The 19147-nt window shown below is 41.7% G+C and overlaps 2 protein-coding genes across 3 annotated transcripts in view; both read right to left on the reverse strand.

Annotated features, from left to right (window-relative positions):
* LOC116693395 (protein arginine N-methyltransferase 7-like) overlaps positions 1–2130 on the reverse strand; it is a 12178-nt gene extending 10048 nt beyond the window's left edge. The window contains exons 1-2 of the mRNA XM_032522338.1: positions 1917–2130; positions 1035–1071 (exon numbers count right to left, since the gene is read on the reverse strand). Coding sequence (XP_032378229.1) covers positions 1035–1071; positions 1917–2011 — 132 coding nt within the window. The 5' untranslated portion in view covers positions 2012–2130. The remainder of the gene's footprint in view (positions 1–1034; positions 1072–1916) is intronic.
* Positions 2131–3144: 1014 nt separating this feature from the next.
* Positions 3145–18185, reverse strand: LOC116693386 (exocyst complex component 3-like protein). 2 transcript variants are annotated; one of them, XM_032522322.1, is made up of 15 exons: positions 17925–18185; positions 14051–14226; positions 13651–13870; positions 13143–13355; positions 12087–12286; positions 11049–11267; positions 10157–10227; positions 9265–9382; positions 8736–8861; positions 8505–8605; positions 8286–8402; positions 6751–7021; positions 5995–6150; positions 5320–5453; positions 3145–4435 (listed from the first exon to the last, which is right to left on the reverse strand). In XM_032522322.1, the coding sequence occupies exons 1-15, from the start codon at positions 17965–17967 to the stop codon at positions 4249–4251; spliced, it is 2352 nt and encodes a 783-aa protein (XP_032378213.1). In that variant the 5' UTR covers positions 17968–18185; the 3' UTR covers positions 3145–4248. The 2 variants fall into 2 exon arrangements, with proteins under 2 accessions (XP_032378213.1, XP_032378214.1); XM_032522323.1 differs by lacking the exon at positions 5320–5453 and having other exon boundaries at positions 4343–4435.
* Positions 18186–19147: the final 962 nt, after the last annotated feature.

The raw sequence follows: 19147 nt of genomic DNA on the forward strand, positions 1-19147 counted from the left end.
TCCTTTATTTGACGCCATTTTGCTTACTCAGTCTACCATATGATCATTGTCTATTGCTTGCCTGTATTTCTTGTGTCATTACTTGTTTGTGTGTTTTTGTTTTTTGCTCTTATTGAAGAAAACGCTGCTGCAGTAATAACAAAATGTCCCCGTCGTGGGATGAATAAAGTCTAATCTAATCTAATCTAATACCAAACCCCCAGGTTGAGAACCACTGGAGTATAGGACAGCTTAAGATGTGAATGGGGAAGGGGGGGGATAACATGCAGCAAAGGGCAGCAGGTCAGAGCCAGACCTGTGGCCTGAGCCCCTGTACGTGGGGCGCAGGCTCTACCAGGTGAGCTACCCAGGCGCCCCGACAGTCTCATCTAAGACATCAAATACATTTCACTGGAAATACCTTCATTACTGGCTTCCTGTGTCTCAAAGAATTGATTTCAAAGTACTCTTGCTAGTTTATAAATCACTTAACGGTTTAGGTCCAAAATACATTTCTGATCTGCTACTACACTATGACCCCCCCAGACCTCTCAGGTCATCTGGGACAGTCTGCTTTCTGTCTCGCAGTCAGAGCTAAACTGGGGGGGGGGGGGGGGGGGTTCAGTTTCTATGCTCCTCATATCTGGAATAAACTCCCAGAAACCTGCAGATCCGCTGCTACTCTCAGTTCTTTTAAATCAAGGCTGAAGACCTTTCTTTTTGATGCTGCCTTTCTTTAAATTAATGCTCATTTCTTTCTTATGCTGCACTGTAACTTTTATTCTTGTGTTTTATGTGTCCTAATGTTTCTATTTTGTTTTTAACTGTCTATTCATGTGTCTTATTGATTTTTAATGTTTATGACTTTTAACTGTTTGTACTTGTGTTTTATCTGTTTAACTGATTTCGTGTAAAGCACTTTGAATTGCCCTGTTGCTGAAATGTGCTCTACAGATAAAGCTGCCTTGCCTTGCCTTACTACAATTAAACTCTGCTGTGGTTTTAGATAATGAGTTCATTCTGCAGAGGTCGGTGTCGTGTTGTCCACCACTCACCCTGTCATGGTCATGCAGCATATCTGCATAACAGGACCTGGAAGAGAAGAAGGCAAACGTGATCAACAGGACAACAGATTGAGGACCAGTGTTGCTATTTTTGATGCTTTTAGTTGAGTTCCTGAAACCAACCAACCCTTTTATTAATGTCAATAAAATACATGTACCTAAATCCAATAACTCCAAGTGAAGACGCTTTGCTTTTTAAAGGGTAACTTTGTTTTTTTTAACCTGGACCCTATTATGTGTTGTCGTATGTAAGTGGAACAGTGGGAACATTGAAATTAGTCTAGTATTAAGCGTGAGTATTAAGCATGTTGAGAAAATTGAGTCAGTATAGGATTGGATATCACAATACCTCAATATATGACCTCATCATAATATGATTCCACTGAAAGATGATAAATTATCATATTGAATAATTGACAGCCCTAGTATTAATGCTTCAATAATAATATATCTTGATTTTAGACTCACAATTAGGTCCACAGCAAGAAATACACACAATAAATATATAAAAATATACATACAAAACACACCTGTCATATTTAAAATTAAAACACTTGTGTGTAAGTTGTCATCTCAGTGTTTTCTAAGTTCAGATGAGCTGTGATGTTATTTTCTGACCCATCCAAACGACACTTACATACATTATTTTCCATTATATTACAGATCTGAATGCTGATATGATATAAAGGTGTCAGAATGACGTCGGCTTGATGGTGACCAACACTTCTTTAGAAGCTCAACTCTTCCCTTCAGAAACTAGACATTAAACACTCCAATAACTGTTGTTACCGTGACAACAAGACACAATAACATGGCTGTATTAGCCTATTAGCTTGTCTCCATGCTGTGCTGCTAGCTCGGAGCTAACGGTACCTAGCTATCTCCTGGTGGTAGTCGTACTCCTCACTCTCCTCCACCCAGTCTAAAGCTCCAGTGCTCGGGTTGGCTCTCCCGCAGAACGTCTTCATCTCGGCCCCAGCTGTCCCGACCCTCCGGGGACACGTAGGACAGAAAAAGACAATTATTTAACCAGCTGGTTACAGAGGCAGCGTTGGCCCGGTGGAGGCGGCCATCTTTCCCAGTGACGTCATACTCTTTGGGTCACGTGACTGACATTTTCACTTGATTCATTTATCACAGGGACATACAAAGATATAAAATTGATTTATTTTCAGTATAATAACAATGGCGCTGTGGCGATAGGTCTGGCATGGCGAGACTGTGAAAGCAACAATATCAAATGCCATGCAAAAAAATATTCATTTTTACTAAAGATTTGAAAAGTACACTCACTAACTGGCTCGATTCTTTAATATCATTATTGTAAAATACGAAAGATTGCTTTATAAAGAATTTATTTAAACATTTACAATGTGCTTCAGAGGATGGCGTTGGACCACAACACGGAAAATAAGAACCGGAGAACACTATTCAAAAGGAAATGGCAGAAAAATACATAAATACAATAAATACATTAACAATATAAACAATATCAATACAAGATCAAATTGGACAAAACAACAAATACATGACACAAGTTAATGAAAAATGGATTTAAAAGGAAAGAATTAGCAGCCTAAGGTTCGTGTTTATCCTGTAATGTGATGATGCTTTAATAAAATGCTCTTCATATTTTAACATTCCTATTCTGTTGACACGGATACCGCTACTTTCTTCTGTTACATACGATACAACAACATTCAGCAGTTCGTGGACTGCATCTTTTTTCTTTTTCATGTCATTAAATATACCACACCATACCATACCACCACATTGCATCACAACTGATTTGCCAGTTCAAAATCCAATAATTTCTACATGTGAAATGTCAGGCTTCGCAGGTGAATACATTCAGAACAAAGATGCAAGTAGACCGACTCGCTCACAGGCTGCAGGGGGATGTTGTGCTGCTACGGCTGTCTGGTAGTGGTTCTTCTAATTGGTCAGGACTCAGAAAGGTGTCACATTGTCCTCATTAATTATCTTCAATAGCTGCTGTTGGGTTATGTGGTGGATGTCACATGTCGGTTCAGCCGAGACACAAAACCCCTTTTCATCAGTAATAAGTAGCCATGCAAACAGTTTGGGTTTTCTGAGGGGCTTTTTGCCTCTAAAATGTCTGCTGCCACACAAATATAGTGAAGTTGAAAGGAATGTTGCGGCTGGCATTCAGAGCATTTGCTCAGCAGAAAGTACTGTCAATAAATAAAATTACAGATTGACCCTTTAAAGCAGCATTACCCGTTTGACGACATCGTGCACCGGCACACAGAGAGGGCAGTGTGCAGCTTTCTGACGTCGTGTTCTAGGATTTCTGAGTGTATTTTAAGGTGTTCTTAAGTTGGAGTAGAATATATTGTTTTTCCTTGTAACCAATTTAGCTATAGTTATTCATAACTTCAGAAATGTACCAGACAAACAAATTTTAGCTGAAGTCAGATCAGAACAAGAATGTCACCAGATTAAATCCCCGGGCAGTTTGTAGGTGTAGGAAATGAGAATGTGTCACTCTCCCTTCACTCAACACATGTTAAGGAGCCGTTGAGCAAGGCACTGAACCCACAATCTACTCCAGTGGGTAACAAAAGAAGACAGCGATGATGATGGCACTGAGCAGCTCCCAGTTCGAATGGTGTGTGTAAGAAGGAAAAAACAAGAAACTCATGTAATGCTCCCTTAGAAATAACTAAATAATAACGAGTGGCAGACTTGAACACAAGCTGGCCCTCCATGACCGAATGTCCTCTGAAGTATCGAGTAATGAAACATGCCTCGTCATTCAATACCCAATTTCAATAACTAAGGAGTAATTCTCATCAGAGTCAGTGAGCCAATCAGCACGCAGCATGCTCCTACCAAGCTCTATTAATGTCTGTGATTGGCTGGCCAACGTTACACATCGTAGAGACATGCAGGAAAAACTCGACGTTACGTCACGTAGTCGGAGCTGGAACATAAATAAAACGATTTGTGCTGTAATGTTGTAATTTCATTTTGTTTTATGAAATTTGTATTGAAAAAAGTATTGTTCAGTAACCGGTATCTAAGTCAAGGTATTGGTATTGAACATTTTTGCTACCCAGCCCTACAGGAGCAGATTATGCATATTTCAGTGTACAGACCTGGCCTAAAGATCTGCCTGAGAACCAGATCCTCCCTGGATTTAATGGGAAAAGGTGAGCTTGGGCCACGGTGTCTGTCCCTGTCATGCACACTTGGCAGTGGGCAGACAGAAGGCCATGGTGGAGGGAGGCACCAGGATGTCAGTGAAGATGGGCCGATATCCTGCAGGCAGAGGGGGGGCGCTCTGCTCCAGCAAGTCCAGAACAGACCCTCGGATGTCCCTGGAGACATCACCACGGATGTCCAGCAGTACAGACACATGTTCTTCACTGAAGTAACAGAAAAACAGGATTGTTACAAGCGGAATATTACAAAATATGCATGCTTTTAATATGGTAGATATCTCATGTTGAATTCAAACTCTTCAAAATAATCTTTTTTTCTGAACCATTTGTATTAAATCATTTTGCTACAATGATCTAGTTGGATTTTAATTAGCATAGTTTAGCGATATTATTCCTGGCTATACTGTATAGTTACACAGACGCGAAGCATTGATCTTTGATTATAAGTAATATAATACATATAATATATATATATTAAATTGCACATGAGAATTCAACTTTTTTTAAACATTTCTGACAGTTTTTCATGACAGTGTTGGTCAGTTTGCCTACCTGACAATCCCTCGTTGCAGCAATAACACTGAAGTGAGATGTTTGGGGACGTAATTTGAAGTAAAAAAAAAAGAAATACATTTCATGGGGCCTCTGGTGATCTATCTGTGAATGATTGTAAAGATTTAGAAGGAATATGTTTATGTCATTTCCTCTCTAACTGGGAGGTTTTGGGACTGACTGGTGGGGGTGCTGTGGACCAAGTACACATGGAGATACACTGGTAGGTAAGAGCCTGTGATGTATCAGCTCATTCAAATAGCTCACGTTACTGTATTGTGGGAACTGTTCATTTAATATTGTATGTGGAGTTTTGTTTTGCGGGGTGAAAAGTTCCTTCCTGAGAATATTTCGCAGAGCCACCGTCGCTGCGTCCGGAGCTCAGCACCGCCCTAGACCGTTGTGATTGGTTTATAGAAAGCCAAACGACCCAGAGTGTTTTTTTCTCCCATCCTAGAATGCATCTGTGGTGCAGCCAGACTCCACAGCTGTAGCTCTGGTAATGAGAGATTAAAAAGCAGGGGAGGTCCAATTACCTGATGTCAGGGTATTTGGCTGCGAGTCCAGAAACTTCCAGAGTGAGCATGCCGGGGTCTTTCAGTCGGATGAAGTCAGCAAGGACGGGTAGTAAGGCCAAAGGATTCACTTCAGGTACTGACCCTTCACCTTCCTACAGAGAGGTACACGTATGAGTTTGATTGACAAAATATATAAATACTTGGGACTGAAACTGTTATTGGCTGACTGTTTTGCACGCCATAAACTGTGTATGAGTAACAGTATTCAGTGTTGTATTCATGCAAAAGACATTCGAAAAGCTTGAGGGACACTTACACTCTCCTCAAAAATACAGGATGCTATGACATCTAATACTACAGTAGCATAACAACCTAATCAGGATAAATTAAAGTGGCTCCGTCCGGAGCTTAGCCCCGCCCAAGATGATTGTGATTGGTTTAAAGAAATGTCAATAAACCAGAACACGTTGTTCTCCCATCCCAGAATGCTGTGTGGACTAGCCAGACCCTCCTCAGCAGCGCTGTGGGGGAGGGTCTGGCAAAAAAGACTAGGTTCCAGACCTCACAGACAGCTACAAAGAAAGAGTACTACAACTGTAGTATTCTTCTACAAAATCTGTACAAGTTTTTAAGTGCATTCATGATTTTTCTTTATTATTTTTATTTATGACAGCAAAAGTCAGTCCTTCTCACCAGGCCGTGGAGGATTTCTCTAAACTGCTGGTCGTCCTGAACCATCTGCTGGGCGAGCTGCCTCCTCTCCTCGGCGCTGCGACACACCAGCCTCTTCTGCATCAGAGCGCGGACGTACTCCACCACCATCAGCCACTGGGCCTCCTCCTGCAGACGCTGCACACACAATAACAAGACTCAGCAGCCATGTTGAGCACACACCGCAGATTCCCCCAGAAAGTTGTTTTGCCACATGTAGTGTCTTTTTCTTCGAGAAGGGCCCGGCTGGGGACAGTCACAGATGGCAGCATTATTAATTACTAGCCATATATATATATATATATATTATTTTATTTTTTTCCTTTAAATATTTGAAAAATATTCATGTTCATTTGCCAATGTGTGACAGCCCGTACAGCTGTCTTTAATTTAAATGTTTGATGGATTTTTTTAATCCCATCTGTGCATTCTTTTTATGTTATTGTATATTATTTTATTTTATATGAACAAATAAAGAAATGTAGAGCGTTTTGGGTGTCGCTAAGACTAAAAAAGCTCAATTTAAATACATTCCATTTACCAATACACATAGTAGTACACTAGTATGGCTGCAGAGTCCTGCTTCACTTTGTTTCATGCCTTTTTAACTGATAAACACTTCACCCAAAAAACCCTAGTTCTTCAGCTTTAATCAACCAATGATTGCCCAAAGCAGTTCTACCACTGAGAAATGCCTGTTTGTCTAAAATAGAATCCGAATCAGAGCAAAGCTGGGACCTGTCTGCAGGGCGGTCGAACGCGGCCGTACAGCTCCAGGTGATGCTCCAGCACGCAGCACAGTTTTTGGGTGGGGTCTCCCTGGACCAGCCAGGGTCGGGTCAGCAAGCCTGGGAGGAAAGGCTGAAGGTCCAGCAGGAGGTGATCCATCACCAGGCGACACGCCCGTCTCACTGCCCGGTCCAGAGCTGTCAGAGGGTTGGGAGGAGTGCGAGATAACTGCCCCGCCGACCGGGACGACTGCTGCTGCTGCAGGCTCTCTGTGGACGTTCTGGATGGAACACAAGGAACACTGTATTGGTTTTTAACTTCATTACGCTTTTATTTAGCAAGTTATTGTAATCTGTTGTGATTGCGGGCACTACTACATAAATAACAGCACCGCCTCAATCAAGAAGGTCATTAGAGCTGTTCAGTTGGAGGTACTTAACACAATTAGCACATTTGCAGATTATTACTTTTTGCTGAGGACACAATGATTAGTCGGTAACCTCCTCATAGGGAGTAGAATAGAAGAAAGTAGCAAGCTGCTCTCAGTCTTTGACAACGGCATGTATTAAACCTCAAAAAGTTAATAGTTCTTGCCATAGAAGTTGAGTAGTGCTGCATGTTTTGGAGGCAAACAGGGTACATACAGTATAACTATGTCTTGTGTAGGAGCACATAATGTGTATCCATGCAACTACCTCCCTGCTTTCATGCTGTAACTCATTGCTATTTGATGCATTGCTTCAAAATCAAATGGTGTCATGTCATATTTGATAATCTGTAATCAGAGCTGGTTCAGATGATCAGTGTTCAGATCCCTTACTTAAGTAAAAGTTGAAATACAGCAATGTAAAATACATGAATATCATCAGGAAATTTTACTTTCAAAAGTAAAAGTACACATGATGTAGAACGGGCCCTATTTGTATTATTATATATACTGTAAATCTTAATTTCCCCATCACTAAATGCCCACTGGCAATAAAATTAAAAGCTATACATCCCATCCATTTCTGAGAGGCACAGTAAAATTGTAATCGTTGATGATTCTGGGAGTGTAATTTGCCAAAATAAACAGGATCAGGTGTCTCTGTGATTAGCTTCTGTAGATAAAAAAAGACTTTTTCCAACTATTTCCCACAGGCAAGAATCTGAGCTGCTCTTTTTCTAGTTCTCCGTAATTTGCAGTATGAAGCACCTCTTTTGTACACTAACACAGCTGCTGCAAACATTACCTACACCCCTTGTGATGATTGCCAACCAGGGTACAAAATTCTCACCATCCACCAGCCAAATCCTGGCAAATAATGGAAGTTGCCTGTAGAGTTGCTTCACTGACCAGCCAAAAAACAATGTCCGTCTATTGAGTGGCAGGTAACATCTGAACATTCACGAGCCATTTGGTTGGTGGACAATAAAGTTAATTTTGCACCCTGTTGCCAAAATGATATAAAACATATTTACAGTCACCAAAGTCTTCAAAATGATTCCAAACAGTGTGACAAAGCTTTTCAGTGGCCATTCACCATCACTTTGCTATATCTCACTTGAGGATGATGCAGTTGCTGATGGAGGCCAGCAGATAGTGGAGGTAGTATTTGTTTTTGTTGTTGCTTGAATTCCTGCGATGGTCCTTCCCAAATTCCACCAGGGCTTCTCGAAACCTGCGATGTGACGGAATGGACATTAAAGAAAGGGTGAAGGTGAAAACTTGCCCAAGCCTGTTTCACTATGTGTGACAGGCAGCCCCAAGCATGATCCCACACCTGTTTAGGAGGTTCTCCATCTCATACAGACCCATCTGTATCGTCTGGTCTCGTAGAGACTCCCCGATCATCAGAGCCACCTGGGCATTCTCCTCCAGCATCTACCATGGTACCACAAACAAACAAAACCACATCAAATACACGGTGATAGTATGATTTAAAAGGAGCAACTGTTAGTTTTATCTGTGTGTGTGTGTGTGTGTGTGTATTGTATTCATTGTGTACTTGTACCTGTGTGATTATAGTGGGCAGGCTGGTGTGGTAGAACCCTTCATGGTCTGTATCTGGCTCCTGGTCTCTCTGCCAGTCTTGCAGCTCCACCTGTAACGCTTTGTGCATCCACTCAGATACACTCTTCTAAAACAGCAACAACATGGACACACACGTACTTAGCATAACACAGATGCCATCGTGTTCCTCAACATGTTTTGGCACTCTTGATGTGGTTCTTTTGCATTTTCAATTTCAATATTACCAACTTTCCCAGATGTGAATTGCATTTATTTTCATAGGTTGTCATCATGTCCCTTTTGAAAAGATAATCAATATGCATGAATAAATTGTTGGAGGATGTGATATGATAGAAGTCCAACACAGGATGTGTAGTTATATGTATATCCAGCCTATGTAATGTCTTTTTAATTTAGTTTCCAAACCTGCATACTAACATTTTCTAAACTAAGTAGGTTCCATTCATAGGTTATAGAGGTCACAATTCATGTAGCTTATCCTAACAAAATTGCTTTTGTGTTTGACTCACCCGAACACTTTGGACATATTTGTTCTGCAGCTGCTCCAGTCCCTCGGGGGAGATGAGAGGTCCCAGTTCTACTTTCTCCCTCTCGGCCACCAGCTCTGGGTGACCCATCATGTCTGGGCTGCCAAATCAAGACAGGCAGACTCTGAGCTTTGATGGTTGACAATGTCCAACAGGTTCACAGGCATCCAAAACAAATGTTTTCACAATATGAAAGTTAAATTAAAAAAATCATTACTAGGCCTGTAACCAATATTACATAATTGTTAAATTTTCACTCTTTTTACATAATCGCGGTGTCTTTATTTAACCACAATTAATTGCTAACATGAGCCAAGGTCTTAAGGCGTAGGACTGGTAACTGTTGATTTTGTTTAGTTATGCCAAATTGTAATTATAGAAGTGATTATAGGTGAGACTATATATTTTTATTTCAATTGTTAGTTGTTGCCACTTGGCCCTAAACATGTTCATAGCAACAAAAATGACAAGGGGGGGGTTACAGTTAGACTAAAAATGTTATGATAATAAACATAATAAATAATAATAATAAAGAGAATAAACTTTATTTAATTTGAAAAAGTAATAAATAAATAAAGTACGCTTGTTTGGTCCCCTTTTGGTGCACACCCGACTGGGATTGTTGCGTTCACACCTGCCCAGATGATCTGCACCAGCAGGGCCAACAAACTGTAGTGGGATTCTACTGAAATGAACCAAGAACCAAAGTGACAGTTAGGTTCATGTTCATTATGTGAAGAGCAATTCTATTGTATGTGCAGTATGTATTGTATGTCCACTCAAATTAGGAGCTTTAATGTCTTCAATGACCTCCATCTCTCAAGTCACCTCAAATAAAAACTAAATAATCCTCATTTCAGGTCAGGAATCTCACCTGTTGTAGATGCGTAACACCCAGTTGAGCACAGCAAAGATTTCCCCACTCTCCAGGTCCCAGCTGCTAACCTAGGCCACAAGTATCACTTACACATGTAGAATGAGCTTGTCACCAGTCTGAAAATAGTTGATCCAAATGGTGATAAATCTACAAACTCCAGTTGGCAATAGATAACATGACTGGGAATTAAAAAATTAAATTAACTGAGAAGAAAGAAACTTATTGTGATCGCACAGTACAGAGTAGTGACCCCAGAGTCGCTGTTCAAACAGGAGCCGGGACAGCAGAGAGAGACAGGGGACATACAGCGTGTTAATTAAGGATTTACTTTCAAACAAAAGCACAGAGTTGCTAGTCGATAGAACGGTGGAAACACTAACTAAGGCAGGTTTGGTAAGTTGCATTTAATTTATGTCTGGAATGAAGTGTGTTTCATGATGAGTTAACAGGTATCTATTCTTCTCTTGGCATGTGAAAGAGTGAAACTTGAATTCAGAAGGTGTACAGTTGTATTTCTCAGTTTATTAGTAAGAATATTTTCTTTCTTGACATTTTGAGTTCATTTTGTTACCTAAAAGCTACGGGAGCTAAGCAAAGTCACCGCTGGTGAACAATGCATCCTGGTACATGTAGGCAGAGCTGTCACGGCCACAACTACATATACCACCAGTATTGATCGGACATGCACAATGGTGGCAACTTTTCCCTTTAAAGGCAATGTTTTAAGTCTGATGGCTCTTAATATTAAATGCAAACTATGATCATACATAGAAGAAAATGCTGCAAGAAACAATAGTCGCTGTAACTGTTTAGAGAGATTTGTGGCCTACATGACTTTAACAAAATATAAACAGCAGCACAGTTGTATTTCTCTCCCACTATCACTGACCTGTGCCAGGTGAGCATGTAAACAGCGGTGGCTGGCCCTCAGGTACGCTCCTGTTAGCCGGTAGTGTGGGGGGACGCAGTGCTCCAGCAGGTGGCGTACGGTGGCCAGGTCAGCCATGAGACCGTGTTGGAGAGCAGAGAGGTGGCCTGCTAGACCCGGACCACGTGTGTGCAGGTAGGAAACACTGCGGAACCGTGCTGAAACTGCTTCCTCTAGTACCTGAAAGGCAGGATATGTGAGACAGGAGCAATGTTATTATAGTCAACAAAAAAAAAAAAATGCAGTGAAAAATATTTTTAGTGAACTGAAACTAAAGAAAGAGATGACGTTGACATTCCAGTAGATAGTTGCTTCAGTTTGGACTCTAAAGCAGAGCAAAGATTAGTCTCGCATTGCCAGACCTCCACAGCGCTGCAAAGGAGGCTCTGGCTAGTCCACACAGCATTCCAGGATAGGAGAAAAAGGTCCTCTGGTTTATTGGCATTTCTTTAAATCAATCATTGTCTTAGACTGCTCTAAATACTGGACGGAGCCACGGAGCCTCTGCTTAATAGTCTCAGGAAGGAAGTTGTTTTTGTGGAACATGTGTGCGTTCTCCGATTAGACAGATAGTCTAGCTAGCTGTCTGGATTTACCCTGCAGAGATCTGAGGACCAGGTAACCATAGTCCTCAGATTGGACAGATAGTCTAGCTAGCTGTCTGGATTTACCCTACAGAGATCTGAGGACCAGGTAACCATAGTCCTCAGATTGGACAGATAGTCTAGCTAGCTGTCTGGATTTACCCTGCAGAGATCTGAGGACCAGGTAACCATAGTCCTCAGATTGGACAGATAGTCTAGCTAGCTGTCTGGATTTACCCTACAGAGATCTGAGGACCAGGTAACCATAGCCCTCAGAAATCCACCAGAGGTTAGAACACCAACACAGAGACAAAGGACGGGGACGGACACCAGGCGGAATTTCCGGCGGAACCTGATAAATTCCAGAAATGAAACATCCTCGATATAGACTATGTTTGCATCAGCTGGTGCTGACCTGGAAGAAGCATGCTCTCCAGCAGCGAGGTCGTCCTGGGGGCAGGGGTCTGGTGTTGCCTCTGCTGCGCCCTCTCTCCTCCAGGAAAGCTTGGTCCAGGGCCTCTTCCCGCTCCACTATCCTCACCGCCGATACAAATGGGGTTGGGTTTTGTCGGGCCAGAGCCAGAGCACTGCTCACCACCGCCCACAGCTCCTTACCTGCAGGGACAGGGGGGATGTTGAGAATGGAGAGAGACGTGTGCTTCCATCAGAAACAATTCAGCCTGGCAATGAATGCTGCTGATACCCAATATCACTCTCTCACTGCTCTTATCTAGGCTACACACATCAAATATACTCTAATATTTTGTTGTCATTCAGTTTGTTCATCAAAGCTACTTTAAAGTTTACACTGATCAATATTTAGAGCCACTGATGAAATGACTGTGTGTACTGTGATAGGAGGTGATTTAGGTGTTGTTTGTAGTTATACACCCATGTAAAATCATCACCCAAATGCGCACTTCTCCTCAACACTGCAGAGCTTTTTTAACATCTTTTAGGTCATTGTTTTTGTTTTTTGGCCCTAAATAGCTGCAGCTGCCATTAAGGTTAGCTTTTTAGCAAAAGGTCCAGATAAACTGACCGTACTCTACCTACCCAGAAGCAATCAGTAGAGAGACAATATAAGCAACTACTCTATCACTGTTACTAGATCTATTAGAGATTTCTTTCCTCAGGAGTTGGTAAGTGGCTGAAACATGACTCTAAATGAATGCCAGTGCTACTATGTGTCTACTGGGTGTGTAAACAGGCAACTTCTGCTAACATGTTTGCCAAAACAAAACTTATTGAGAATTGATACACAGTCTTCCTCTAAGAAATTCTGTTGATACCAGATAGATTATGGATACATAGTATGTATTTTTATACCCATACAAAAATATGTGGCACTAAACTACAACAAAAAACAGTTGCCATATTGAATAAGTTTGCTTTTGAATAGGTCAGATGAATTAAGCTGGTATAACTGCATAAACTGTGAAGCTGTCTACCCCCGTGTCGAGGATCTTACCCAGGGCGTCCACCAGTTGCCCGACACCAGAGAAATATTTGGCCACCAGCTCCTGGTCCTCTTTACTGAGTGCACTTCCTGCCATCTCATTAGCCCCATGGAGCTGCCAGAGGATGTCGTCCTGCCAGCGCTCCAGATCCATCAGCCGGGCGTGGGCCTCCAGGAGCCGCCGGGACTCCACTAGACGCTCAGTCTCCAGCACCATGCTACGCACTGCAAAGCACGGAAGGGGAGGAGGGGGGGGAGAACTTTGTTCCTTAAACTGTCAACAACCTCTTGCTGCTTATTTGGTCTGTCAAAAACTGAAGTTGCATATTTTTGTTTCCTGCTTTTCTACAATTTACCATAAAATAACATAATTATTGTAGGGCTGATGATATTGCATTATAGTGTCAGTTTACTTGCTATTTTGTCTACACAATGTACAGTATGGATCCCAGTAGGATGCTTTATGTTTTAACCTTTCGCTGAATTCATTGGAAATGAAGGACTTTGTGCAGCCTCCCACCAGAGTAAAGACGTGGCAGGTTGCTGACAGCAGCGAGGAGCTGACGGTGGTTGACAGACACTTCTCTCAGCCTCTCCAGAGACTTCACCCCCTCTGTGTTTCCATTGGACTCCAGTCCGGCTTTCTTCAAAGCATGTGACACCTCCTTCAGCTCGGCCCTGGCCTCCCGGAGTTGCTCCAGCCCCCAGCCTACCCCCTCCAGGTACGACTGGACCATGGACTGAAAGGAAAGCAGCAGCAGCACGGTCACTATTGAGCCCCACTGGTGACTAATGGCAACAATTTATTCTGAAGTGCACAGCTGCAACCATTTACGAGACCATTTCATAAAGTCAGGTCATATTGCATCATATTGTGTATGCAAGTCTGTGTGTGTTTTCATGTGTGTCTGTGATGTCACCTTGAGTCTGGTGTGTATGGAGGCAGTCCTCTGACTCTCTCTCTTCTTGTACTGGCCCAGTCGTTCTAGATGCTCAGGTTGACAGAAAACACCTGAAGCCCACTTCAGAGCAGCGCCGCGGGCCAAACACTCGGCCCTCTCCACCTCTGGCCATACCTTAGCCACAGGCACCGTGTCTGACAGAAAAATAGACAAAAAAAGGGGAAAATAACAATATTATCAACATTATTAAAAAATATAGTTTGTTGTTGAGTTAAAGGAGGACACACAGCAATTTTATACATCAAAGTCTGTTTACAGGTCTTGGGCAGTACTCCTGCAGATGTGAAAAAGTTCTACAAAGCCTTTTGTGGCTCCAGGGGCAGCTTTGCAAAATCTGATAAAAGCCCTAAAGTTTGAGGCTTCATCCACACTACTAGGTTTTCATTCATGAACCATCTCCGTCCACACGCTCTGTATTACAAATGATCTCCATCCATAACAACACGTCACAACGCATCTCACATGACCATTTGGTGACCATTCACTGGCCAGTGTGTGCCGACGTAAACCTGGTTTAATTTAAACATTGACAACCAGAGACCACATTCAGACCTGTGTAAATTGAACAGCTGACTAAGCACAACATTTAACATGTAACATCTGCAACAATAAGAGCTTAGTTATTATTGGCTGTTTTTGCCTGAGAATCAACTAGTGATCCATTCACACCATGATACACAAGCCCCTCTTGGTTTTCTGCTTTACTGCAGAGGTGGGTAACTGCACCTGAAACAAAACCCATCTTACTAACATGGAAAATGCATAACCTTTATAAAATACAACATTAAGTCTGTGGGAAACATCACAGGCAATATTTCACATTGCAAATGCCATATATTTATTAGGTGTGGCAATAGGTTATCATATAATAAATTAACTTGATGGCATTTTTTTCCCTTTATTTTTGCAGGGCCCCCGTTTTGCAGATAATATTATCAAGCACCCACAGACAATTGGCAGTCAATTCGGACTCCTTAGATCAAATGTGGTCACCACAACATATTTTCTTGTCTTTATTTTGGTAGTTGTGACATTTCGGTGTAGCTTCATCATCTGCTTTTCATTTACCTGGCAGTCCTTTCACCAACTTCATGTCCATGTTTTGCTAGCAGTGCAGCAGAACCAAGCATTATATATTCATAGCTAGGGTTGCCGCCTCTCCCATTAAAACGCTGCAGTCATAACAGTCATTATTTCTTTCTGCCTCCAAGAAATGTTTGGAGATATAAAATCCAGTGTAGTGTGATAAGGTTTGTTCACAGCTGGGAATTCTCTACAACAGCAATTTTGTACTGTATTATATAATGTTTTCTTTATGGGTTTTGCATTTACCAGCTCAAGAAAAAGGACACCCTGATTGTGTTCTAGCTTTCAAGATTGTCCCCAAATGTCCTCTTAGCTCTCCTATCTTTTACTGCTCACTGCTGAGCTGGCAACCATAAAAAAAGACAATTTTGAGCATGCTAAGCTAAGCAGCAGCAGTATTGATGTTTAGGGAATGGGATATGCTGTACAGTCTGAACCAAGCCTTTCTCTGCACCCTAATGGAGAGGATGTTTTTATAGCCGAGAGAACTGAGGCTCTGTTGTCAGTTTACTAGTCAGGCAAGCAGGATATCACCTCTCATCTTTGTTAGTTAGTCAGCTAGACCAGCCACTGCAGAACCCGTACTTCTGCAGCGGCCAGGGGCTACATAGAAAGACTGGAGAGTAGGTCAACTAATTTAAAAATATATGTACATTTTGATTTGATATGTCCACATATTAGCATTAAGTCAACTGTAACACCTGAATACCACCTGTTGAAGTGACTTTTATATCATGTATAGTGCTATATATTTGGAACATACATTGAGAATCAATGATGGGGTAAATGCATTTTGTGACAGGGCGGTTGGGTACCTCAGACCAAAAAGGTTGGGAAGCGCTGAGCTGACAGGCAGCCGTGCAGCCATCAGAGTCACCTCCGTCATGATAATGATTCCAGTTGAATTAAACAACTTAATTGGTCTTAGTGACTCAGCAGAGAGTAATGTGCTGTGCAAGGTCAGCTGCATTCAGCAGTCTTTATGTGACTTCAGGGTTGACAGCTTGGTTGATTGTGTTAACATAACAACATTGGAACAGTCATCACTAAAGGTTCAGGTTTCAGTCTTGGTAAGTATAGCTATTCATGACTCTTGTGTGTGGATGTTTGGACGTCTCAATTACACAAACAGGACTGTCTGTGTCTCAGAGGAGGTCATGGGACACGGCTATCTCCTACCAACATTAAATATGAGCGCTGGAACGTCATCATCAGCAACTCTGCAAAACAATAAACCATAGAGCTCACATGCTGGAAAGTGATGAGTCATGTAAGCTGGTGCTAAAACAGCACAGCCAAAAAACACAACTGCACAGAGGACAATAGCTTCACAGATTACTGCACTATAGTACTCTGGTATTGGAAAGTTGGTATGGACACCAGCAGACTCTCGGGTTGTGATGGAGGATTTCAGCCGGTCTTACGGCAGACCTACTTCTGCATCGCTTTTTCATGCAGATATTCAGTGTTTTTAAAGATGCACTCTTCCGATTTGACATGTTAATGTCGGGGTTTGAGGCATAGAGTTATAAGTGAAGCCAAAAGCTCTGGATCGCACCTTGGTGGCTGGCTGCAGTATAGGTCACAAACCCCGCCCCCTCCATGTTAGCGGATAGGACAAGGGCCAAACAAAATACATCAAGGTACATGTCTAATTTTTTTTCAAAGATGGTTTCTTTCATTTTAGGTTGTTCTTATTATTATGATGTTTGCTCAAGTGTACGTATATTTGTAATAAGTTTGGCTTTTATTAGTTTTTTCATGCCATAAAAAAGGCGCCAAGATGGCAGCACCATATCTTGAATATTTTGGCTTCACTTTTGAAGAGTGAGAGGAAGTGAAGACACATCGTTCACCTGTATATACAGTCTATGGTTAATGTTAATTTACTTGTCACAAGGAACACAAAAGATGGTATTAAGTTACATTATGGAAAGTGTGGAATCCTTAATTGTTTGGAGTTGATACTATGCAAGTCAGGATAACTCGACCTCTGCGGCACCATTCTTTTGTTTATCTGGTTCCCCAAAATGCAACAATTTGATGGAAGTTTAATACCAAAACACTAAATTGTCTCTTATAAATTTTCATTCAAATGGAAAATAGCATAATAAGTTGCATTCATTCTTGTCAGCAGTTGAGAAAACCTCACAACAAGGTTCTTTTAGTAGCTGTTAGCTTTCGATCATTTGGCATGATCGTCAAACCCAGTGGTCATAGACATATTTTATAAGAAAGTCTTTATGTACAAAAAATTTAAATCAAAACATCTATAATTACGTGAAAACTGGGCAAAGTCCATCTGCTGATTAAGATTGTGTGATATGACTGACAGCTAAAAAAAAACTACTAAATGGACCAATGGAACAAATGGAACTATTTGAAAATGCATTCGAACCATCTGAGAGAAACTTTCATTTTTTCCACTAAAACTCAAGATTACAGCCCGATCACAGCTCCTGTGTTCAGGGAGGAAGCTTCGTCACACTAAAGCTTGTTGACACTGACTGGCAACTGTTCAATATGTAATCAAATGCAAGTGCTGGCTCACAAATGCATCACTGTAAACCCAATACTTGATGATCATTTTTGAAGAGTTCATTCATTTTTGTCATAGACAAGTAACACTGTAGCCATGCACAGCTTTGTTTTGTCCCTAGCTATTGAAAGACTTTAGATGAAGTGGGTGTGGGCCTTTTAGCGTGTTGTCAACAGGCAAACAGTGTGTGTCTGTGCATCCAGTTACCTTCTGGCTTGTCCCCACCACTCTTCTGATCCCCTGCAGACATTGAAGTTCAGTTTTCAGCCGCCCGTCTGACCGACAAGTGGAAGAAGGAGAAGAGATGAGATGATACAAAGGAGGAGGAGGAGGAGAAGAGATGAGATGATACAAAGGAGGAGGAGGAGGAGAACGCGTGGAGGAGAGAGGGCACATATCCATTCTACTGACGGCTTTCCTCTTTTCCCTCACACACACACACTCTCTCTCCCAGACACATCCTCTGCTGAGAGGGCGACAGGAAAGGGAGGGAGCTGGGGGGAGGAGAGGGAAGAGAATAATGCTGGAGGGTGTGGAGGGGTGGGTTTGACGGGAGAAAGGGTAGGAATATGTGCTATATTCAAGGAACTGTTGAGAAGACGGTAAATATTATTAGAGGATAATAAAGAGCTTGCATGTCACAATATCCATCTCCATGACAACTGAGCAAGAACTTCACCCACTCATGAAGGCCATGCGATGCAGTTTAAAGGTCTGGAGAATGCTAGCAATGTAAGCGGACCTTGAGGTGGGATTGTTTTCTCAAATTTTTCATATTTAAAGGAATAGTGCGACATTTTGGGAAATGCTCATATTCGCTTTTATTGCTGAATCGGATGATGATCGCAACCATTCTAATTAAGTAAATGTTATAACTGGTTAGTATAATTTATACAAAAACAAGTGTAAAAAAAAAAATTGTATGTCTACAGTCAACTTGAGACAGTGTGCTGATAGAATTAGAAAACATATTTTAAATAGTTTTCATGTTTAAGTATTTATGACTTTTTTTCTTCCACATTAACAGCAACAAGAGAGAGAGAGACCAGGAAAACAATCCAGATGGTGGCAGAAAGGGGCTGGGGGGGGTTAAGTGGACATATTGTTCTACAAAACCTCTTGGGAGTCGAAGAGTCTCCTGAACTTGTAAAGGGAAACCAATTAAACACACAGTTACAGGAAGAAACGTTGTGTGATGCATAAGTCATTAGCCCACAAAAAGAAGAGATCCCATAGGAGCACAGGACTAATGGAGTCAGTGGTTCCTTCATTGGAAGGCACGTTACAGGTGTCAGCAGATGATTTAAGCCAGGCATTTTTCTCTTTTTAACACCAAGTAACTTGTGGCTCTGTTGTCGATGCTGAAATAAGTGTGTTGAACTCTTCCACTAAAACAAAAGCAGACGGTGTCATTGACCCTCTGTGATCCT

Source organism: Etheostoma spectabile, chromosome 8, assembly GCF_008692095.1.
Source record: "Etheostoma spectabile isolate EspeVRDwgs_2016 chromosome 8, UIUC_Espe_1.0, whole genome shotgun sequence".
Classification (NCBI taxonomy): Eukaryota; Metazoa; Chordata; class Actinopteri; order Perciformes; family Percidae; genus Etheostoma; species Etheostoma spectabile.